Raw genomic sequence first — 20,351 nt, 5'->3', positions numbered from 1 at the left:
AGGGGGGAGAGAGAGAATGTGAGAGTGAGGGGGGAAGAGAGAGGGAACGTGAGAGTGAGGGGGGAAGAGAGGGAATGTGAGAGTGAGGGGGGAAGAGAGAGGGAATGTGAGAGTGAGGGGGGAAGAGAGAGGGAATGTGAGAGTGAGGGGGGAAGAGAGAGGGAATGTGAGAGTGAGGGAGGGGGAGAGAGAGGGAATGTGAGAGTGAGGGAGAGGCGGAATGTGAGGTTGAGAGAGAGGGAGGGAGAGAGTGAGAGTTGATTCATTTCAACTGGTAACAGAATGAGGGAAGGAGAGAGAGTGAATGTGACAGAGAGAACAGGAGGGAGACTGAGAAGGTGACAATGAAACTTGTGTATAGGGTGCAGCATGGTGGAAAGTGAGGACATGTGTAGGTAAGGGTGGGTGAGATAGGTATGTCGTGGGAGAGAATGGGGACGTCATATTGAAAGAGATATTGAAGGCAGGGAAATGGAGCAAGTTTAGTGAATGAGAGGTGGTGGGAGAAAGGTCAGTAGATACTGTATAGAAACTGAGATGCGGGGGTGTCAGTGTTAGACTGGGGTGGACAAAGTTTAAATAAATCATACAATACCAGGTTATAGGCCAACAGGTTAATTTGGAAATACAAACTTTTTGAGCATTGTTCCTTCATCAGGTAGCGGGTTACCTGATGAAAGAGCGGCGGTCCGAAAGCTTGTACTTTCAAATAAGCCTGTTGGAGTATGACCTGGTATTGTATGATTTTTAACTAGAAACTGGGCGTGTGACAAATGGATAACCTGGGAAGATGGCATAAAAGAGGAAAATAAACTGGATTAGAGGAAGAGAACTCGGGAGCTTGGGACAGAGGCAGAGTGTGGGTACTCCCAACAGGAATGAGAGCCCTGCACTGCAATCCCAGTATACATAGTGAGAGACTGGGGACATCAGGACAGTGAGTGAAACTTGAAGGTATTCTGAAAGCAACTGTGAATATAGAGGACAATGAGGGAAGGAAAGGGAACTCAAATCACTGAGACAGAGGAGCCCAGTGATTATTAGTAATGACTAACAGACGCTTTTTTTTGATGGCATTGAGTGCAAAACTCTGAATGAGAATCATTTTACATTATGCAGTCAAGATGATTCCAGACTAAGAATCACCTCTGCTCCTAAAGTCAGCTTCTGCCAGCGACAGTGAAGCTGTGCCCTCCTCTGTCTGTTCCTGTCGTTGGTCAGAGAGAGTGCTCTCTGCCCACAAGTCAAAATGTTAAGTGCTTCCTCCAGATGAACATTATAATGCCATTTTGAGAGGCTTTCTACATTGAAGTTCCAGTTTAATACCTTAACAGTATTTGAGATGTAAATAAATGCTGATTTGTTGGAATTGCAGCACACCTTTAAGTATCAATGACTTGCTTTGCAGGTTGGCTGAAGTGCCACAGCCCCATCACTATCCTCTGTTCAAGTTGGCGCTGGTGGGGTTCCGGTCCTTCATGGATTTCCTCAAATGTCTCCATGTGAAGGCACGCAGCGAGGTGTACCCAAGCTCTGAAATCCATCGTTTCCCTGTCCCGGATGATAAGGTGGACTGGGCAGTGCAGTGGGCTGATTATAAGCCAGTCGATTACACTGCGCCGTCACTGCTGCGGCGGCCACCTTGGGCAGACCCACCTCACAGGTACATACGTGAAATGAGTGTGATATATGATCTCTCCGTCCAGCAAATAACCTGCATTTAGAGCATGAGAGCTGCCTTTGACTTGAGCCGTGACACCAGGCACCTCCAGTGCCTCTCAATGGGGCTGCCCGTACTCCGTTCCACTCTCACCAATCCAGTCACATCCAACCACAGCTTCCCTCCCACACTCTGGGAGCCCCAAGAGTCCATCGTAGGCCCATTCATTTCTCCCATCGGCATACTGTTCTGTGGTGACAGTTTTTGCAGACGTAGACTCAGACTTTCAACTCGACGTTGAAAACAAAAGGTGTCTCATTTAAGGCGAGAGGTATCTTCTCTCAGGAGGTAATTTGTCTGTGGGATGCTGTTTCTCAGGAAATGGTGGGTTATTAAATTTATTCCAAACTGGATTCGACTATTTTTAAGAGATCGGAAAGTTAGCCCTATTGTATAAACTTTGTATGCAGTTGAGTGTGGTCACCAGTTAACCAGTTCTTTATGATTGGCCGAGAGGGAAATCTTGGTTGGGACACTGGTGTGAACCTCATCCTGCTGTGGGATATTTTGTATTGATCTGAGAGGACAGATGGGCCCTCAGTTTAATATCTTACTTGAAAGAACTTCTGACAGAGCGGGACTCCTCTAGTATTGTCCCGAAGATGGTACGTCCAAGTCTCTGGAATGAGATTTGAACCCACGACATACCAACTCACGACGGTCTGGGATACAGTCACACCTGACGTTCCTATAAACCCCTCAACTAGTCCAAAAGGGGGGATTAGTCTCCGATTCACCTGAAAAGAACAAAACACAAGCCAAGCATGTGACCCAAATGCTGACAACATGGACGGTAATGCCTCTTTCCTTATAAATGAGTGTTTAAAACTACTTGCATCTACGTAACGCTTTTCACAACCATAGACATGTCAAAGCATGTTACAGCCAACAATGATATGGCAATGCCGGTGTTGGACTGGGGTGTACAAAGTTAAAAAAAATCACACAACACCAGGTTATAGTCCAACAGGTTTAATTGGAAGCACTAGCTTTCAGAGCGACACCCCTTCATCATCAACCACCTGATGAAGGAGCGTCACTCCGAAAGCTAGTGCTTCCAATTAAACCTGTTGGACTATAAGCTGGTGTTGTGTGATTTTTCACTTTGTACAGCCAACAATGTAATGCTGGAAACATGGTGGCAAATTTACACTCTGCAAACTCCGACAGGCAGCAACATGGTAATAACTGGATAATGTTTTTAAAATGTTGATTAAAGAGTAAATATTGAGCAGACCGCAGTGACTTTAAATCCATTGCTGTTCCTCAAACCAGTACCCTGCAAGTGTTCACACACACTTCAGCAGGCAGATGGGGAATCTCTCTCTGTTTAAAAAAAAGTGCCCCTCATGTCCTTTTTAAATCTTTCTCCCCTCACCTTAATAATATGTCCCCCCCACCCCCCCAGTTATGAACTCCCCCATCCTTGGGAATAGACCATTGCTATTCACCTCATCTGATTCCTATTTTTATATCTCAAACCCTCCCTTCTTGGCAACATACTGGTAAATGGTATCTGAAGCCCCTCCAATGTAATAATATCCCGCATACAACAGGGCAATCAGAAATGTCAACACTACTCCAGAAGAAGCCTCACGAATGTCCTGTACATCCTCAACATGACATCCCTACTCCGATAGATTACTTACAGTGTGGAAACAGGCCCTTCGGCCCAACAAGTCCACACCGACCCGCCGAAGCGCAACCCACCCATACCCCTACATTTACCCCTTACCTAACACTACGGGCAATTTAGCATGGCTAATTCACCTGACCCGCACATCTTTGGACTGTGGGAGGAAACCGGAGCACCCGGAGGAAACCCACACAGACACGGGGAGAACGTGCAAGCTCCACGTGCAAATTCCTGAGGTGGGAATTGAACCCGGGTCTCTGGCGCTGTGAGGCAGTAGTGCTAATCACTGTGCCGCCCACTCAAAAGTCTGTTCCCTTCATAACTCACTCAAACTTGAAATCTCTGGAGTGCATTTCGTTGAGACCATACAGCATGCATCCTCCCTCGTCCTGTGCTTAAATGACACAGCTGCCTTGTTCCTAATGCCACACCGCAGTTAATTGGGGTGTTTCTTTTGTTTTCACACACAGTGATGAAAGAGAGCTGGACACGCTGTTAAAGTTTAATCAGTTGGATGATGGAGTGGATAGAACATCTCATATTATTTCGTACAATGTGGTAAATGGATTCCCACGGTGAGGCTTCTGAATGTCTATTAATGCAGACAAGCATGTCCAATGCAACATCTCAGCCTCCTTGACCTCATTCCTTACAGAATGTGATGCAGTCTTCTGCCTTTGAAGGCTTTGTTGTGTGTCCATCATCATACTTATGAGTTAATTACTGTTCAAAGAGATCTAAAAGGGTAATAATCTGTTGACTAAGTGTTATAAATCTGTGTATGTGCATCTTTCTCTTGGCATATAGTAACTGTTCAGCTGCTCATAACGAACGGAGCAGATTTATTGCAGGGATCTCCCCTCGTGACCCTGATCGTCTTCTGTAGTGACATGGTCACACTTGGGAAGTGGTGTTTTCGTCTGTCATTTCACCGGACTGGCACATGAGGGAGCTCTGCGCATGTATCTCTTTCTGATCGTGCCTCACCAGCTCTATGGCAAACAGAACTCATTACGCACACAGATGTTTCCAACCTGTAATGGGGAACTTCTGTAGAATATGTTTTCTGGAGAATTGGGTGGAGTGGTGCAATAAGGTTAGACTTGGCCTTATGTTCATTGGACCTGGTTTAAATTGATTCCAGTGAGATTAAAGACTCTGTTGTCTACCTAGCTGTAAGGCTCCTAGCTGGAATCCATCTGCACGAATTTCAGCTGCCTGAATCCAGTAGGTATGGGCCTAAACTGCTTCTTAATTGGCAATGCCACTAAAGCTGGCAAGTGTGGGAAATGAGGTATAATGCCACCCTGTTGTAAATAGGCACCCTCTTGGGCCCATCGTCTGGCTGTTCTGTACCTGACGATGTTTGATGCTGACATTGGATTTTTTTGTCTCTATCCATCCTTGGGAAATGGGCACCACCAGCAATGCCAGTGTTAACTGCCCATCCCTAATTGCACACGGACTGAGCAGCTTGCTTGGGTGTTTGAGGGCAGTTAAGGGTCGACTACATGTAGGGCAGGCCATGTAAGGATGGACAACAGATTTCTTTCCTTCAAAGTCATTGGCGAACCTCAAGCTTTTGCATCAATCAGCTTTGTGTGTCATAGCCACCATCACCGAGGCGAGTGTTCAACTCCAGGTTGATCGATTGAATTTAAAATTCCACTCACTATCGTGGGGCGATTTGAAGCTGGGCCTCTGAATTGCTGGGCCAATGACGGTAATATTATGCCATTGTTTCCCCAGCACTGAATGCTGGGAGTGGAAGATGTCCATTCCTTGATGTAAACACCGTGGGCGGCACGGTGGCACAGTGGTTAGCACTGCTGCCTAACAGCGCCAGGTTCAATTCCCGACTCAGGCGACTGACTGTGTGGAGTTTGCACATTCTCCCCGTGTCTGTGTGGGTTTCCTCCGGGTGCTCCGGTTTCCTCCCACAGTCCAAAGATGTGCGGGTCAGGTGAATCGGCCATGCTAAATTGCCTGTAGTGTTAGGTAAGGGGTAAATGTAGGGGTATGGATGGGTTGCGCTTCGGCGGATCAGTGTGGACTTGTTGGGCCGAAGGGCCTGTTTCCACACTGTAAGTCTAATCGAATCTAATCTAAACTTCTCACTTTGAGAGCTGCTTAAAAAAAAACAGCCAGCTGGCTTTCACTGGATATGTTTCCATTGAAATGGGGAGAAAGAGAATTTGATCCACGCTTTTGAAATCATGAAACCTCAAACAGGTTATGGTATGGGTTCTATTTTTGGCTAAAAGTCTTGACTTGCTGCACAGTCTCGATGGTGGGAAAAGAAACGCAATATTACTGGCAAGAACTATCTCAGGAGCTAAAGGACGGTCGGTCTGTTAAATGGAAAGATTGGCTGAACTTAGCTGAAACTAAACCAGGGGCGTGGCATTGGAGCTTCCTGCTGTGATATGGAGGAGAGAGTGAGGTCTGCAGATGCTGGAGATCAGAGCTGAAAATGTGTTGCTGGAAAAGCGCAGCAGGTCAGGCAGCATCCAAGGAGCAGGAAATTCGACGTTTCGGGCATATTCCTCATTCCTGATGAAGGGCTTATGCCCGAAACGTCGAATTTCCTGCTTTTCCAGCACACATTTTCAGTCCTGCTGTGATATCCCCGGTTTTGGAATCCCAATATCTCTATTTCTAGCCTGACTCAGTTCAATGTGTGCGGGGTTGACAGAGCCTTTTTCAAGAGAAAACGAGAGTGGTGGTTCAAAGTTCCGTTGTTAGGTTGGCAGAGGGAACTGAGAGGGCCTGTGCAAGCAGAAAAGCCTAGAGTTCAGAACTGAACAGGCACAAACTGTGGCAACTTTCTGCACAAACTGTTTGTCACATCGTTGTACATCCCTTCACTGTGTAGGCTCTTTTTATTTGAAATTGAGCGTGGCGCAGGGTGATGGGTGGGGAGTTTGCTCCAATAGTTGCCAGCCTGCTGTGTTTCTGGCTGATGTTATGAGGAGGCACCAGTAGCCAGGACACGTTTCCCAATTAGCAGGCAGCGGGACCAATCAGGTACCTCCCTGAGCACTTGCTCTTAGAGCTCTCTTGGAAGGTGGTGTCTGAGCAGATGTTCTGCCTCCCTTCACAGAGTATTGGAAATCTTGATTGCAATGCACAGAGGAGGCAGCACTGCTATGAGGTTAGTGAGAATGCTCATTGGACCTGAGAGGTTTTGTTTTTTTCAACCCTTACAAGATATGCCATTAGTTTTACTCAGCCAAAGTGTTTTGCTCTTAACCAAATCTTAGCAGGACTTATACACTTAATGGTAAGGTCCTGGGGAGTGTTGCTGAACAAAGAGACCTTGGAGTGCAGGTTCATAGCTCCTTGAAAGTGGAGTCGCAGGTAGATAGGATAGTGAAGAAGGCGTTTGGTATGCCCTCCTTTATTGGTCAGAGTATTGAGTACAGGAGTTGGGAGGTCATGTTGCGGCTGTACAGGACATTGGTTAGGCCACTGTTGGAATATTGCGTGCAGTTCTGGTCTCCTTCCTATCGGAAAGATGTTGTGAAACTTGAAAGGGTTTGGAAATGATTTACAAGCATGTTGCCAGGGTTGGAGGATTTGAGCTATAGGGTGAGGCTGAACAGGCTGGGGCTGTTTTCTCTGGAGTGTCAGAGGCTAAGGGGTGATCTTACAGAGATTTACAAAACCATGAGGGGCATGGATAGGGTAAATAGACAAAGTCTTTTCCCTGGGGTTGGGGAGTCTAGAACTCGAGGGTATAGGTTTAGGGTGAGAGGGAAAAGATATAAAAGAGACCAAAGGGGCAACTTTTTCACGTAGAGGATGGTATGTGTATGGAATGAGCTGTCAGAGGATGTGTTGGACGCTGGTACAATTGCAACATTTACGAGGCATTTGGATGGGTATATGAATAGGAAGGGTTTGGAGGGATATGGGCCGGGTGCTGACAGGTGGGACTAGATTGGGTTGGGATATCTGGTCGGTATGGACAGGTTGGACCGCAGGGTCTGTTTCCATGCTGTACATCTCTATGACTCTAAATGAGGCATCCCCCGTTTTCTGTGTCCTGGATCTGAGTTAGGCGAATGCTTATTCTTCAGATTGAGTCCATATATAGCGAGCTATTTCTTGTTGTCTAGTGTTCTGACTGACGTTCAATTAACAGGTTCTCCTGCCTTTTATTCTGTGCCTCAGGAATCCCTGTGGACGGACTGGAATGAGGGGTAGAGGTCTCCTGGGAAGATGGGGCCCTAATCATGCAGCAGACCCTATTGTGACAAGGTATGTGCTGTTTGTCTGTTTGGGAATCTCCGTGCAATCATCCCGCATTTCAGAATGTGGAAAATGAAGAATGAGGGACTTAAAGTGTAATGACTCTCAGCAACTGGTGGTCTGCTTTGAGTTGGGCACATTAAAGCAGATGTAGACTGTACTCCCATTCGGTTCAATCAGGGCTGACCCTTATAGCTCCGTGATTCCAAATCCAATAATCTTGCCAAATAAAATTCTTTAAATGCGAGTTTTCTACTTTTTGATTCAGTCATCAACCTCAGCAAGTTCATGAGAGCTGGGGATCCAGATTTCATCTCCCATTGTGGAATCATCTGTTTCATGTTATCGTCCTCTTATAGCTCAGCTCTGATTTTAATGTTGTCCTGCACACCTCTGGCAGAGGAAATAGTCTCTTTCTCTTTATCCTAACCTAGCAAACACTTTAATTGTCTTAAAGTGCAGTTCAGTGGTTAGCACTGCTGCCTCACAGCATTCGATCCGAACCTCAGGTGAGGGTCTGTGTGGAATTTGCACATTCTCCCTGTGTCTGCGTGGGTTTCCTCCGGGTGCTCCGGTTTCCTCCCACAGTCCAAAGATGTGCAGGTTAGATGTATTGGTGATGGGAAATGCAGGTTTATAGGGAAGGGGTGGGATGCTCTCGGAAGGTCACTATGGACTTGATGGGCTGAATGACCTGCTTCCATACTGATCAAGATCTGAGCCTTATAATGGCTGAGATGTTAGTTTCCCTTCTCCCTAACTTCACTCAATCTTCACTTAACACTTCACATCATTAGAGCGACCTAACTGATCTTGAGAAGGTACAGAAACCAAGAAATATAATTCATTTATATTATCTTGAAGTCTCTTTTCCAAAGTAAAGAAAAATCAATTTTCTTATTCTTTCTTTAAAACTAAAAGTCCAAAAATTTAGATATTTGAAATTATAAACGAAGCCAACCCAAACCAATCATTCTCTATGACAATAAGTTCTAACATCAAAGAGAGAAGTTAAAACAAGGGAGCTAGGAGTAAGAAGCAAGTTCTCACCCAGAATGTAAGAGTTGTGAAGTGTTACAGAACTACTGAAGCAGACCCTAATAAATAGGGTCAACAGATGGAAAATTAAATTACATTGAAACAGATTTCAGGGGAACCACAAGAAGTACCAGGGAGCTCGAATGTACCTGTGGTGCTATATTTCGGTGTTTGTTCACAGTTTTGATTTTACTGCACATTTGCTTCAGAAAATCATTACTGAGGTTGCAATGTGGTATATTTTGACAGGAAGTCAGAGACTGAATGAGAGGATGGGCGGGGTGGGCGGAAATGTGATAATCCTAAACACCTGGGGGTGTAGCAAAGTAACTGTCTCCTCCCAGTTTGTGGCTATACAGTGAGATTTAGAGGATGAGCGATGTGAAGAGGTGCTTTTTGTAGCCACTGATTAATGACTAAACATTTCTGTGAAATACTGTGTCTGGAGTGCTGCGTGTGGGTTCAGACTCTCCTTACAGGGCCTGATGGAGAACCGCCTTGAATGGGAGTCTGGACTTGGGCCTTTTGGAGGGGTTGGGGTTAGGGACACAGTCTTGGGGCACACAGTAGGCCTTTTCACTATGTGATGTGGAGCAATGTCTTCACATACTTGGCGGTGATCCTGTGGAATTCTCCACAACATAACGGCTGTGGAGGCCAAATCATTGAATATATTTAAGAGAGAAAAAGATTTCTACAAGCTAAAGTATCCAGGGATATGGCAAGAAAGCAAACATGTGGCACTGACTGTACATGATCATGTTAAACAACAGAGTCAGTATGATGGGCCAATTTACCCACGCCTGCAGTTACTTCCTATCCCATCTCTCAATATTTTATCCTCTACATATACTTAATGACAAACTTTGCATATAGCAGCTGGGTTAAGTGTTGGTTTTGTATTTCTGTAGTAATATTGGACATACTAAACTGGGGTAAGGTTTGTAAAGTTGAAGTTCAAGGATTGGGATGAGTGTCACATTACCAGCATATCTTGTACTGTAAAGTGTATTAGATTAGATTACTTACAGTGTGGAAACAGGCCCTTCGGCCCAACAAGTCCACACCGACCCGCCGAAGCGCAACCCACCCATGCCCCTACATTTACCCCTTCACCTAACACTACGGGCAATTTAGCGTGACCAATTCACCTGACCCGCACATCTTTGAACTGTGGGAGGAAACCGGAGCAGCCGGAGGAAACCCACGCAGACACGGGGAGAATGTGCAAACTCCACACAGTCAGTCGCCTGAGGCAGGAATTGAATCCGGGTCTCTGGCGCTGTGAGGCAGCAGCGCTAACCACTGTGCCACCGTGCCGCCCATGGTGTGTTGCTAAGATACTCCATGCTCGCACTAACTTCCTGATGGCTGTGGATGCAGCCTCATTAAATTCCCCTGACTCTGGCGACAGCTCTATATCTCAGGAACCTTTCTGACTCTTGTTTGCAGGTGGAAGAGGAAGGCTGGCAAACCAGTAATTCACAATCACTGCGGGAAGCCCATCTTGCAGTTTGTAGCCATACGTAGAAGAGACAATGAGGAGTGGGCCATTCCTGGGGTAAGGAAGGCAACAGAAACTGCCACCCTGTCGAGTCTGACTTGATTAAGATTCCAACTTGCTCCCCGGTCGCTTAAAAATAACCTCCCGAACAATCTCAGACTCTGATCATTTCTGTGATCTTCTTTCTCTCTCCAGTTTTTCTCTGAACTATGTACTTTTGTGCAATACAGTTCCCGATATATTTCACGTGCGCAGGGAGCATTGATAGCTAAAGACTCCTACCCAGCCCTGAGCTTCGCCTGGTGCAGTAATGCAGATGATCAATCCTTTGCTGATCCCCTCCATCTCTCTCTACAGCAGTACCATGAAGCACTCAGTAACTGTCAGATCACAGCTAGAGCTTAATCCTACATACGTCCTGTATCAAGCAATTCACTCTTTGAGCAAATGTCCCCCTTTTGTCTCTCATTTTCCAACAGCTCTTACGAGTGGGGTGGAGGCTCCCACTTAGTTTGACTGAACATATACATATATGGATGATTGGACAGTTCCAACCCATCCCCAGTGCCTGAGAATTTCCCAACACAAACTGGATTTCACTTGAGAATCTCACATGGGTCAAACCACACATCATGTTGGAGAAGGCGGCTCATTGCCTTATGCTGAGTTTGAGAGATGATATTCGGACGCAAGAGAGGAAGGTTGAATGTGCTAATTTTCAGATTGGCACCGATTCCGTTCTCTGGATTCTGGTTTGGGACTGTGTCTGGAAAGCAATCTCTGCTGATTTCTTCTTTGACGTACAATGGAGTATGAACAAGACGGGAAGTTATAAGGACAGGTGCAGTCCCAGTGATCTGTCCTGAAACTGTCGACCTGTTTGTTTCTCCTTCCAGGGAATGATAGATCCCGGTGAGAAAGTGTCCGTCACTCTCAAAAGAGAGTTTGGAGAAGAGGCACTGAACTCCCTCGAGTTACCAGAAGCTGAGAGACAACAGATGAAAGCATTAATCGACTCCCTCTTTCAAGCTGGAGAGTTGGTGGGTAACATTAGTATTTATGTCCCAATTCCACATGCTGCGACATGGTTCCAGGGAGGTAGAAATGTATAGGATATCTTTAGAACTATTGTTTAACTAATTTTTTTTGTAAACAGCTTTTGCTCTGATGTTTAAGAATGTGATTTGGGTCACATACTGGGGTAGGCAGTTTTTTAGCCTTACTGTATTGCAAAGGCGATGTTTGATGTGGGAGTAAGTGTGCGCTGGTTCTAGGAAAGTGTTGACTTTTGCCCAGGTACTGTTTGTTGGTTGGGTTGCCTGTTAGCACCTCCATGTCATTCCCAAATGGTGGCTGTTGATGGCAAAAGCCCAGAAGCCCAATGATAGCCTGTTCTTGGAGAGCTCCACCTGCAAACTGTAGACTTGACCCATCCTGGCAGATCAACTCAGGATCATCTGGTCCAGACAAAGGGTGTTGCTCTGCAGTGTCAGTAAGCACGAGATGGAGTCACAGAGATGTACAGCACGGAAACAGACCCTTCGGTCCAACCCGTCCATGCCGACCAGATATCCCAACCCAATCTAGTCCCACCTGCCAGCACCTAGCCCATATCCCTCCAAACCCTTCCTATTCATATACCCAACCAAATACCTTTTAAGTGTTGCAATTGTACCAGCCTCCACTACTACCTCTGGCAGCTCATTCCATACACATAACACCCTCTGTGTGGAAAAAGTTGCCCCTTGGGTCTCTTTTAAATCTTTCCCCTCTCACCCTAAACCTATGCCCTCTAGTTCTGGACTCCCACACCCCAAGGAAAAGACCTTGTCTATTTATCCTATCCATGCCCCTCATGATTTTATAAATCTCTATAAGGTCACCCCTTAGCCTCCGACGCTCCAGGGAAAACAGCCCCAGCCTGTTCAGCCTCTCCCTGTAGCTCAAATCCTCCAACCCTGGCAACATCCTTGTAAATCTTTTCTGAACCTTTTCAAGTTTCCAACATCTTTCCGATAGGAAGGAGACCAGAATTGCACGCAATATTCCAACAGTGGCCTAACCAATGTCCTGTATAGCCGCAACATGACCTCCCAACTCCTGGACTCAATACTCTGACCAATAAAGGAAAGCATACCAAACACCTTCTTCACTATCCTATCTACCTGCGACTCCACTTTCAAGGAGCTGTGAACCTGCACTCCAAGGTCTCTTTGTTCAGCAACACTCCCTAGGGCCTTACCATTAAGTGTATAAATCCTGCTAAGATTTGCTTTCCCAGAATGCAGCACCTCACATTTATCTGAATTAAACTCCATCTGCCACTCCTCAGCCCATTGGCCCATCTGGCCCAGATCTGAGATGATTAAGGAAGCGACCTCTTTGTATAATGGAAGGTAGTGGAAGGTTACGGTGACACATTTAGCTGAAGAAACAGTTACCAGAAGCCAAGAGACAACAAATGAATGCATGAATCGAGCAGAAACCTTGAATAAATGAATTCCTTAGACTGAATGGCCTGATTCTGTATTATTTGTCCTTTGTAATCCAATATAAATGCTTGATATTTACTGTGGGTCCTGGAGAGTGAGTGGAGAGAATGGGAGATGTTGCTGGGTGGCTGGTCAGTTCCTCCATACTTAACGGAGAAAATTCATCCAGAGTCCAGTGTTTCTGCTGAGGGATAAGGTTAGAATAGAATTAGGTTTATTGTCACATGTATTGTAGTTACAAAAGAACAGGAGTAGATTAGATTAGATTAGATTCCCTACAGTGTGGAAACAGGCCCTTCGGCCCAACCAGTCCACACCGACCCTCCGAAGATTAACCCACCCCGGCCCATTTACCCCGACTAATGCACTCATCACTACGGGCAATTTAATGTGGCCAATTCACTTGACCTGCACATCTTTGGACTGTGGGAGGAAACCGGAGCACCCGGAGGAAACCCACGCAGATACGGAGAATACGCAAACTCCACACAGACAGTCGCCCAAGGCTTGAATAGTGCAGTGAAACATGTACAATGTCATCGACATATGGTGCCATCTTAGGTCCACAGTACCTAGGGACAAACGTTATAGACAAAAATATAGAGAAAATAAAGAAAAAGCTGACATTACATTACAGATAGACATAGTATAAGTTAGGAAAATAAGACCTAAAGCTGAAAAAAAAAGACATTGCAGTCAATCTACAAAGGTTTCCACATGGCCTGACCAGCTCCACTTGTTAATACTTCAGATAGTGAAGGGTTGGTTCCAAGTGCAGCTCAGTCGATACTATGTGGTAAAACAGTCTCACAGCAGGGATTCGGAAACTGTTGGGTGCACTCCCCTGGTGAGGTGCAGTACGAACAGTTCTAAGCTTTCTTTAATTATCATCGAAGCATAAGAAGGAGGCCACTGGAGGTTTGATTATACAACAGGGAGGAAGGCACAGATAAAGGCAGTCACACAATGGCTGCATCAATCCAGCTGGGCAGGAAGAACATTCACTCGATTTATGTCTAAGAACCTTAGCTGTACCCGACCCCAGCTTCAAGGACCAAGCTGTGGAAAGTAGGATTGTGTTGAATGAAAACAATGCTTTGAGTGTTCCCTCCTGTTGTTTCTTTAATCAGTAGTTTGTCCCACATGTGTGAAAGTTTTATTAATTATCCCAGTACATAATGGATAAAATGTATTTGTATAATTCATGTTCAGTTCACACTGGCCTTTGACTGTGCTGAGAAGTATAATTACATGAGTAATTGGTGTAGGTGGTGGAGCTGTTGTCTTCCGGACAGACAGTTCTGGATTGGATCACCGGCTGCCTGGGATCAGTCTACTCCTGATGGTTTGTTGGAAAATTGGACTTTTGTTGAAGGATTCAAGTGCAGTTTGTTCACCTGCATACCCTCCCACCCTCTCTCATGTTACAGTGGTAATGGAGCCAATCATGAAGCAGGGTAGTCAATCCCTGTTCATTATCCTATAACATCGCTGGAAATAAATAAATAACGCCAGTGGTGAAAAGCTTTGCCTGAAACAATTTTGAATAATCCAGACACCACCAAGAGCAGCCTGTTTGTAATGGGCTTGTGTTGCAGGATCGGTTGGCTCCTCTGCCAGTCAGGTGGCTTTGCCCAGTATCACCCCTCCCCAGGTCCTTAGCTCTGGGCTCCTAGCCCTGTCACCCTCCTCCCCACCAACGGCGCTTCCTGCCACTTTGTTGTCTAACTTGGTTCTGCTGAGCTTATGACCCTGTTGGCCTGATATTTGCTCTGTCCCCTTCAGTCCTCCAGCAGGCTTGCATTTCTCTCACTTGCTCATCTCCCTCGATCACTCCCAGAGCGACTCAGTGATTAGCGCTGCTGCCTCACAGCACCAGTGACCCGGGTTCGATCCCAGCCTCAGGCCACTGGGGTTCACACACACTCCCCGTGTCTGCGTGGGTTTCCTCTGGGTGCTCCGGTTTCCTCCCACAGTCCAGTGCAGGTTTGGTGGGTTAGCCATGGGAAATGTATGGTTACAGAGATAAGATGGGGGTGAGCCTGTTTGGGATGCTGTTTGGAGGGTCAGTGCAGACCCGATGGGCTGAATGCCTCTCGGCACTGTAGGGATTCTGTGACTTCTCAATGCCTTTTGTCAGTCACGAATTTCATTTGATTCTTGTGTCAAACTGCAAGCCAGCTTATCTCAGTGGGCGGGTGAAGACAGTCATGTCAGAATCCAAAACACACAGTCACTTTGAATAATCATTGAGTTCTGCCTCCTCAGGTCTACAGAGGATATGTGGATGATCCCCGGAATACTGATAATGCTTGGATTGAGACAGTGGCTATGAACTTCCACGATGAGGCAGGTAATTATTCTTGCTTTGGCTGTGCTACTTTTTTTTAATCTCATGAAGGAAAAATGTGTGGGCTCAGTCTTATCCTGCTACAGCCAATGCAGAAGAGGATTTTCATCTCCTTTTGATCCTCACTGGTGCAGTAACTTGCTGTCACTGTTACAGGAATGTTAGGGACAAGTGTTAGGCCAGAGCACTGGGGATAACTCTTCTACCATTTACCTTTGAAGCCTGTTGTTTAAACTTCAAAAGACAGTACCTCTGACAGTGCAGCACTGCCTCAGCACTGCGTTATAGAGTTATCCCAGACTATGTGCTTCAGTGGGACTTGAACTCCCGCCCTTGTGAGGACATTCTGCAATTGTGACATGGCAGACACAGGCTAATCGAACTTGCAGACAGCTTCATGTGTCTCAGTAAATGGCTGGGCCAAGGCTTGGGGCAGCTGGACAATTCCGAGTTATCCACTCTTCCACAAAATATTAATACCCTTGACAAAAACAGAAATTGCCAGAAAAGCTCAGCCCACCTGGCAGCATCTGTGGGGAAAAATCTCAGTTAACGCTGCCGGTCGAGTGACCCTTCCTCAGATTCTTTTGGGTTTTATCAATATCCTTTATATTGCAGATTGTAACGTGTATTTGATGTTTATTTATTTAGTGCCATGCCTCGCTCCTGGCAGTAGTAAGTCTCACGGGAATATTTGCTCTGGTGATGTTTGGGTGCCCCCCATTCCGCCTCTCTGACCTCTGTTAGTTGGGCCACTCTTCAGTTTGGAATTGGGATGGACAGGAACAGAGAGGCATCTGTCCCTCTTTCCTCCCCCACCCCCATCTCCCTCCCCTACATGGTCTCCAGCCCCTTTGGTGAGCTCTTCTGCCCCTTCTCTTGCCTCAGGCGACAGCGTGGGAAAGCTGAACCTTCAGGCGGGTGACGATGCAGGCGCCGTCAAGTGGATGGACATCGACAAGCGGCAGAGACTGTACGCCAGCCACGCTGAGATGCTCCACCAGGTCACAAAGATGAGGGACGCTCATTGGTAACGGACGAGCTCGGAGCCTTTCCTAACCAGAGGAGCCTTTCCAAACACGAGAGGTGAAACATTCACACTTTGCCTTCAAAACCCCCTCTTTTGCAGTTAGGAAATCGTTACACAGAAGAAACCTTTCCAGGAGAGAGAGAGAGAGAGAGCAGCTTGAATGATGTTTTTAAACAGCGCTGTGTTTGAACTTTGAAGTGGTACTGAGTGGATGTTTACACCCTCCCACCCTCCCAGATCCTCTGGATTGTCCTCTCTGTTTACTCCTTTGTTGGCCCCCGCAGCCCCCACACCGCCCCCTGACCAGGTGGCCTGCTCCCAGCCACACAGCCTGTACTTGGTTGTGATGAGAGGCTGGTGACTGAGACGTTGGTATCAGCTTGCTGCTGGTTATCGAAGCTGCCTTCCAACGTGGATTGACATGTCTGTTATTTCCTGTACCTCTGGCGCACAAATGACCAATATGCTTTTGGGAGGGGGGGGCAGATGATCTAATATTCCCAGAGTCCTCCCCATTGGGGCTTTCTGCCCCCTCATACCTGTTTCTGGTTTTGCAGATTAATACTGAATGTCTTCCTGGGATTTGAGCATCTCTGGCAATGCCAGCATTTGTTGCTCATTCCTGCTTGTCCTTGAAAAGGTGGTGGCGAGCACTTCAACTTAGTGACAAAAGGCATTACTGTGATTTGTCAGCAACTCGATTCTGGCTGTACCAGGACGGGAGAGGGCAAGTTTGACAGATCTTTGTCTTTTCCTTCCTACCCATGACTGTTTTTATATTCTTGGTATGAACACTTCCCACTAGCTGTCAGCAGGTGGTGCCATTGTCCTGTGTGACAGATACTATCTTGGACAATATGGGCAGGGAATTAAAGGAACATTCAAAATGGAGCTGTGGTGGATGGTGGGTGAATGAGTTTCTTCCAGAAATGAAAGATGAACATTAAAGACTCTCTGAATTTACAGTGTGAAGATGTCTCTTTATTAAGATGGATTGAGGGAAGAACTGCTCCATGTTGTTCTGCTCAATCGTGTTGATGGTAATCTGTCAAAAAAATTGTGTCATTTTAAACACAACCCCCCTGTCGTGTGTGTGTGTGTGTGTGTGTGTACAGTATACAGTCTGAGGAGGCAGCCATTGACCTGCTCGCAAGCCTCTTGCTGTTGCTAAGACACCTGCTTAAAGTAGCCATTGGTGAGCTGACTTTTTTCCAACCAGTCTACAACATTTAAACAGCTTAGATTTACCCAGACTGGGAGAAAATAGCCACTCTGAGAATACTACACGTTGTGGTTACTTGGTGGTGCCTGGCATCTGCTTGGCAACGTGTCGCCGACAGTGCTTTGACACATTCCTGAAGAATTCATCACTTCATGCCTCAAGCCCCCCCCCACCCAATTGAACATTGTTTTCCCCATCTGTGATAATTCTGTTAATAAATAAACAGAAATATTGCAAGAAAATTAATTTCCCTAATGATTTCCAAAGTCACTCGTAACAGCAGCCCAGAGGGTAATCTTTAGTTCCTGGTGAGCCCAGGGTTTGTGTGGAGAGGTAATGAGTTGTGCTCAGTGCCTTCCACAATGTGGGTTCTGTACCCACTGAAGGAGATGGAAATTCTGGGCACCATGAGCCTGCCATGATGTAGAAGCTGTAAGGAGCTGAGCCTGCCTTTATTAGTGATCATCTGCACACTGTCCTGCCCCGTGGACTGGATCTCAGGCTGATATTCCGGCTGGGTGCTGCATGCGCTGAGGTAAATGCTCACACTCCCTGCCTTGTGAATTCCTCTCTCCATTTCTCAGATGGAACTGGGTGACGTATTAAGTGACAGTTAAACATACTTCACCACTCCGTCTCTGAGATTATTCTAAACCGTCTCACTATAGGTTTAAGTTTAAAGATGACTGCGTGAAACAGATTGGCGTCAATATTCCTGGACCAAAGAAGGAACAAATCATCACGAGAGTTACTATTCCTGGTTTGTTGTTCACTGATCTTGTCCAGAGTATTGAGAGAGAGACATACACACGTGGAACAAGTCAATTTCCAAAAGCACAGTGGCTCAGTGGTTAGCACTGCTGCCTCACAGCCCCAGGAACCCAGGTTCGATTCCAACCTTGGGTGACTGACCGTGTGGAGTTTGCACGTTCTCCCCGTGTCTGCGAGGGTTTCTTCTGGGTGCTCTGGTTTCCTCCCACAGTCTAAAGATGTGCAGGTTAGGTGAATTGGCCACGCTAAATTGTCCTATAGTGTTTGGTGAAGGGATAAATGTAGGGGAATGGGTCTGGGTGGGTTGCTCTTCGGAGGGTCGGTGTGGACTTGTTGGGCTGAAGGACCTGTTTTTAAACTGTAGGGAATCTAATCTAATCTTCCCACCTTACAAAGTAAAAACTACTGCTATTTGTTCCTTATTGTTACTTTGTAGGATATCATTCAGTTGTCAATGTAGGTAATAGACACCAAGACCACTTTACACAAAGTAAGCTACTATCCAGGTTGATTTATAACTAAAGTGAATCAAAGGATACAAACAAAGCATATTACACAGCAAGACGACAATCGAGATTTGGAATCAGTTTGCAAATACCTGGTTGCAAATACAGAAGTTGCAAATACCTGGCAGTTTCTCAGGCAACTTGTGGATATATTTCATTCCTGAAGAAGGGCTCATGCCCGAAACGTCGACTCTCCTGCTCCTTGGATGCTGCCTGACCTGCTGCGCTTTTCCAGCAACACATTTTCAGCTCTATCAGTCAGGGAAATGCCAATTGGTGTTCAGTTTGCATAGTCATACTCAGCATTTGCTGTACAATCCTGGTAGATAAAAGGTTACAAATCGAAACAAAATTATGAAAGTGAGATTGCAAATATGTGACTGCCTACAGGTATAGAATAAACAGTACTTTCAGCACTGTGTGTGTGTGTGTGTGTGTGTTATGGGCATGTTTCAGGAAACACCTTTCTTTTTATGTTAAAGATCGTGCTTTACAGTTCATTTTGAAAACCCATTCCATCTCCCACTGACACACAGTGGTAACAGAGTGTTCCAAGAGTGGCACAGTGATTCAGTGTTTAGCACTGCTGCATCATAGCGGTAGGGACCCAGGTTCGATTCCACCCTTGAGTTACTGCGTGGAGTTTGCACATTCTCCCCATGTCTGTGTGGGTTTCCTCCAACAGTTCAAAGATGTGCAGTTTATGTGGATTGGCCATGCTAAGTCGGCCCACAGTGTCTAGATGGATTATCTGTGGGGATTACCTGTGGGAAATTGGATGGGTGAGATGCTCTTTGGAGGATGGTATGGACTCGATGGGCTCAATGGCCTGCTTGCACACTGTAAGGATTCTATTTACACAATACAAAGCAGCAACGTGCCAAGAATTCTTCAACAGAACCTGGGAGAAGGTGAGGACTGCAGATGCTGGAGATCAGAGCTGAAAAATGTGGTGCTGGAAAAGCGCAGCAGGTCAGGCAGCATCCAAGGAGCAGGAGAATCGACGTTTCAGGCATGAGCACTTCTTCAGGAGTGAAATATATCTACAGGTTGAAGAAGGGCTCATACCCGAAATGTCGATCCTCCTCCTTGGATGCTGCCTGACCTGCTGCGCTCTTCCAGCAACACATTTTTCAACAGAACCTTCCAAACTCTCCAACTTTACCATCGAGAAGAATTAGGACAGCAGATCCATGGGAACCATCCTGACTTGCAAACACAATGCCTTTCCTTCACTATTGGCAATTCACAAACCTAAAACTTCCCCTGTAAAAGCACCACGGACATACCTTCACCAGACAGACTACAGTGGTTTAAGAAGGTCAATCAAAGGCAACTGGAGATGAACAATAACCATTGGCTTTGCCCGTGATGCACAAATACCATGAATAATGAATACATTCTCAGTTTGTTATCCTAAAAGTGACATGTACCCCAGCAGCAGTCCCACTGTTCAGGTTGGTTATCTTTGCAGCAACAGACTCCCTCCCCCAACCCCCATCCCCCACCTCCCACAAACAATCTGATTCTTATGAGAATGATGCAGCCCCAGTCTGATTATATTTGAATAATAAGGTCAGAGTTTGATTATCATTGTGGTCATGAACCCACAGTCTGATTAAATCAAAGGAATACACCGTCACTCTCATTATCATAAGAGTAATAAACAGTCATTCTGTGTAATCTTAGAGTAATACACCCTCAGCCTTATTATCACACAACACCAGGTTATAGTCCAACAGCTGAAATTGGAAGCACAGTAGCTTTCGGAGCGCTGCTCCTTCATCAGGTGATTCATCAGGCACTATGGGCATAACCACCTGATGAA

The 20,351-nt window shown here is 46.1% G+C and overlaps 1 protein-coding gene across 4 annotated transcripts in view; it reads left to right on the top strand.

The window, feature by feature from the left end:
* The window catches only part of LOC132827388 (ADP-ribose pyrophosphatase, mitochondrial-like), a 17,398-nt gene extending 411 nt beyond the window's left edge, over window positions 1–16,987 (top strand). The window contains exons 1-9 of one of the 4 annotated variants that reach the window (XM_060844053.1): window positions 297–338; window positions 1,120–1,251; window positions 1,409–1,663; window positions 3,827–3,931; window positions 7,533–7,619; window positions 10,101–10,209; window positions 11,049–11,192; window positions 14,913–14,997; window positions 15,883–16,987. In XM_060844053.1, coding sequence (XP_060700036.1) covers window positions 1,250–1,251; window positions 1,409–1,663; window positions 3,827–3,931; window positions 7,533–7,619; window positions 10,101–10,209; window positions 11,049–11,192; window positions 14,913–14,997; window positions 15,883–16,028 — 933 coding nt within the window. In that variant the 5' untranslated portion in view covers window positions 297–338; window positions 1,120–1,249 and the 3' untranslated portion in view covers window positions 16,029–16,987. Of the gene's footprint in view, window positions 1–296; window positions 339–735; window positions 955–1,119; window positions 1,252–1,408; window positions 1,664–3,826; window positions 3,932–7,532; window positions 7,620–10,100; window positions 10,210–11,048; window positions 11,193–14,912; window positions 14,998–15,882 lie in introns of those variants that run through there. The other 3 variants (XM_060844051.1, XM_060844054.1, XM_060844052.1) reach the window with 3 other exon arrangements.
* The last annotated feature ends 3,364 nt before the right edge of the window (window positions 16,988–20,351 follow it).

Source organism: Hemiscyllium ocellatum, chromosome 24, assembly GCF_020745735.1.
Source record: "Hemiscyllium ocellatum isolate sHemOce1 chromosome 24, sHemOce1.pat.X.cur, whole genome shotgun sequence".
NCBI classification, from domain to species: domain Eukaryota; kingdom Metazoa; phylum Chordata; class Chondrichthyes; order Orectolobiformes; family Hemiscylliidae; genus Hemiscyllium; species Hemiscyllium ocellatum.
The sequence above is the reverse complement of the archived record's forward strand: the minus strand, read 5'-3'. Positions and strand labels throughout refer to the sequence as shown.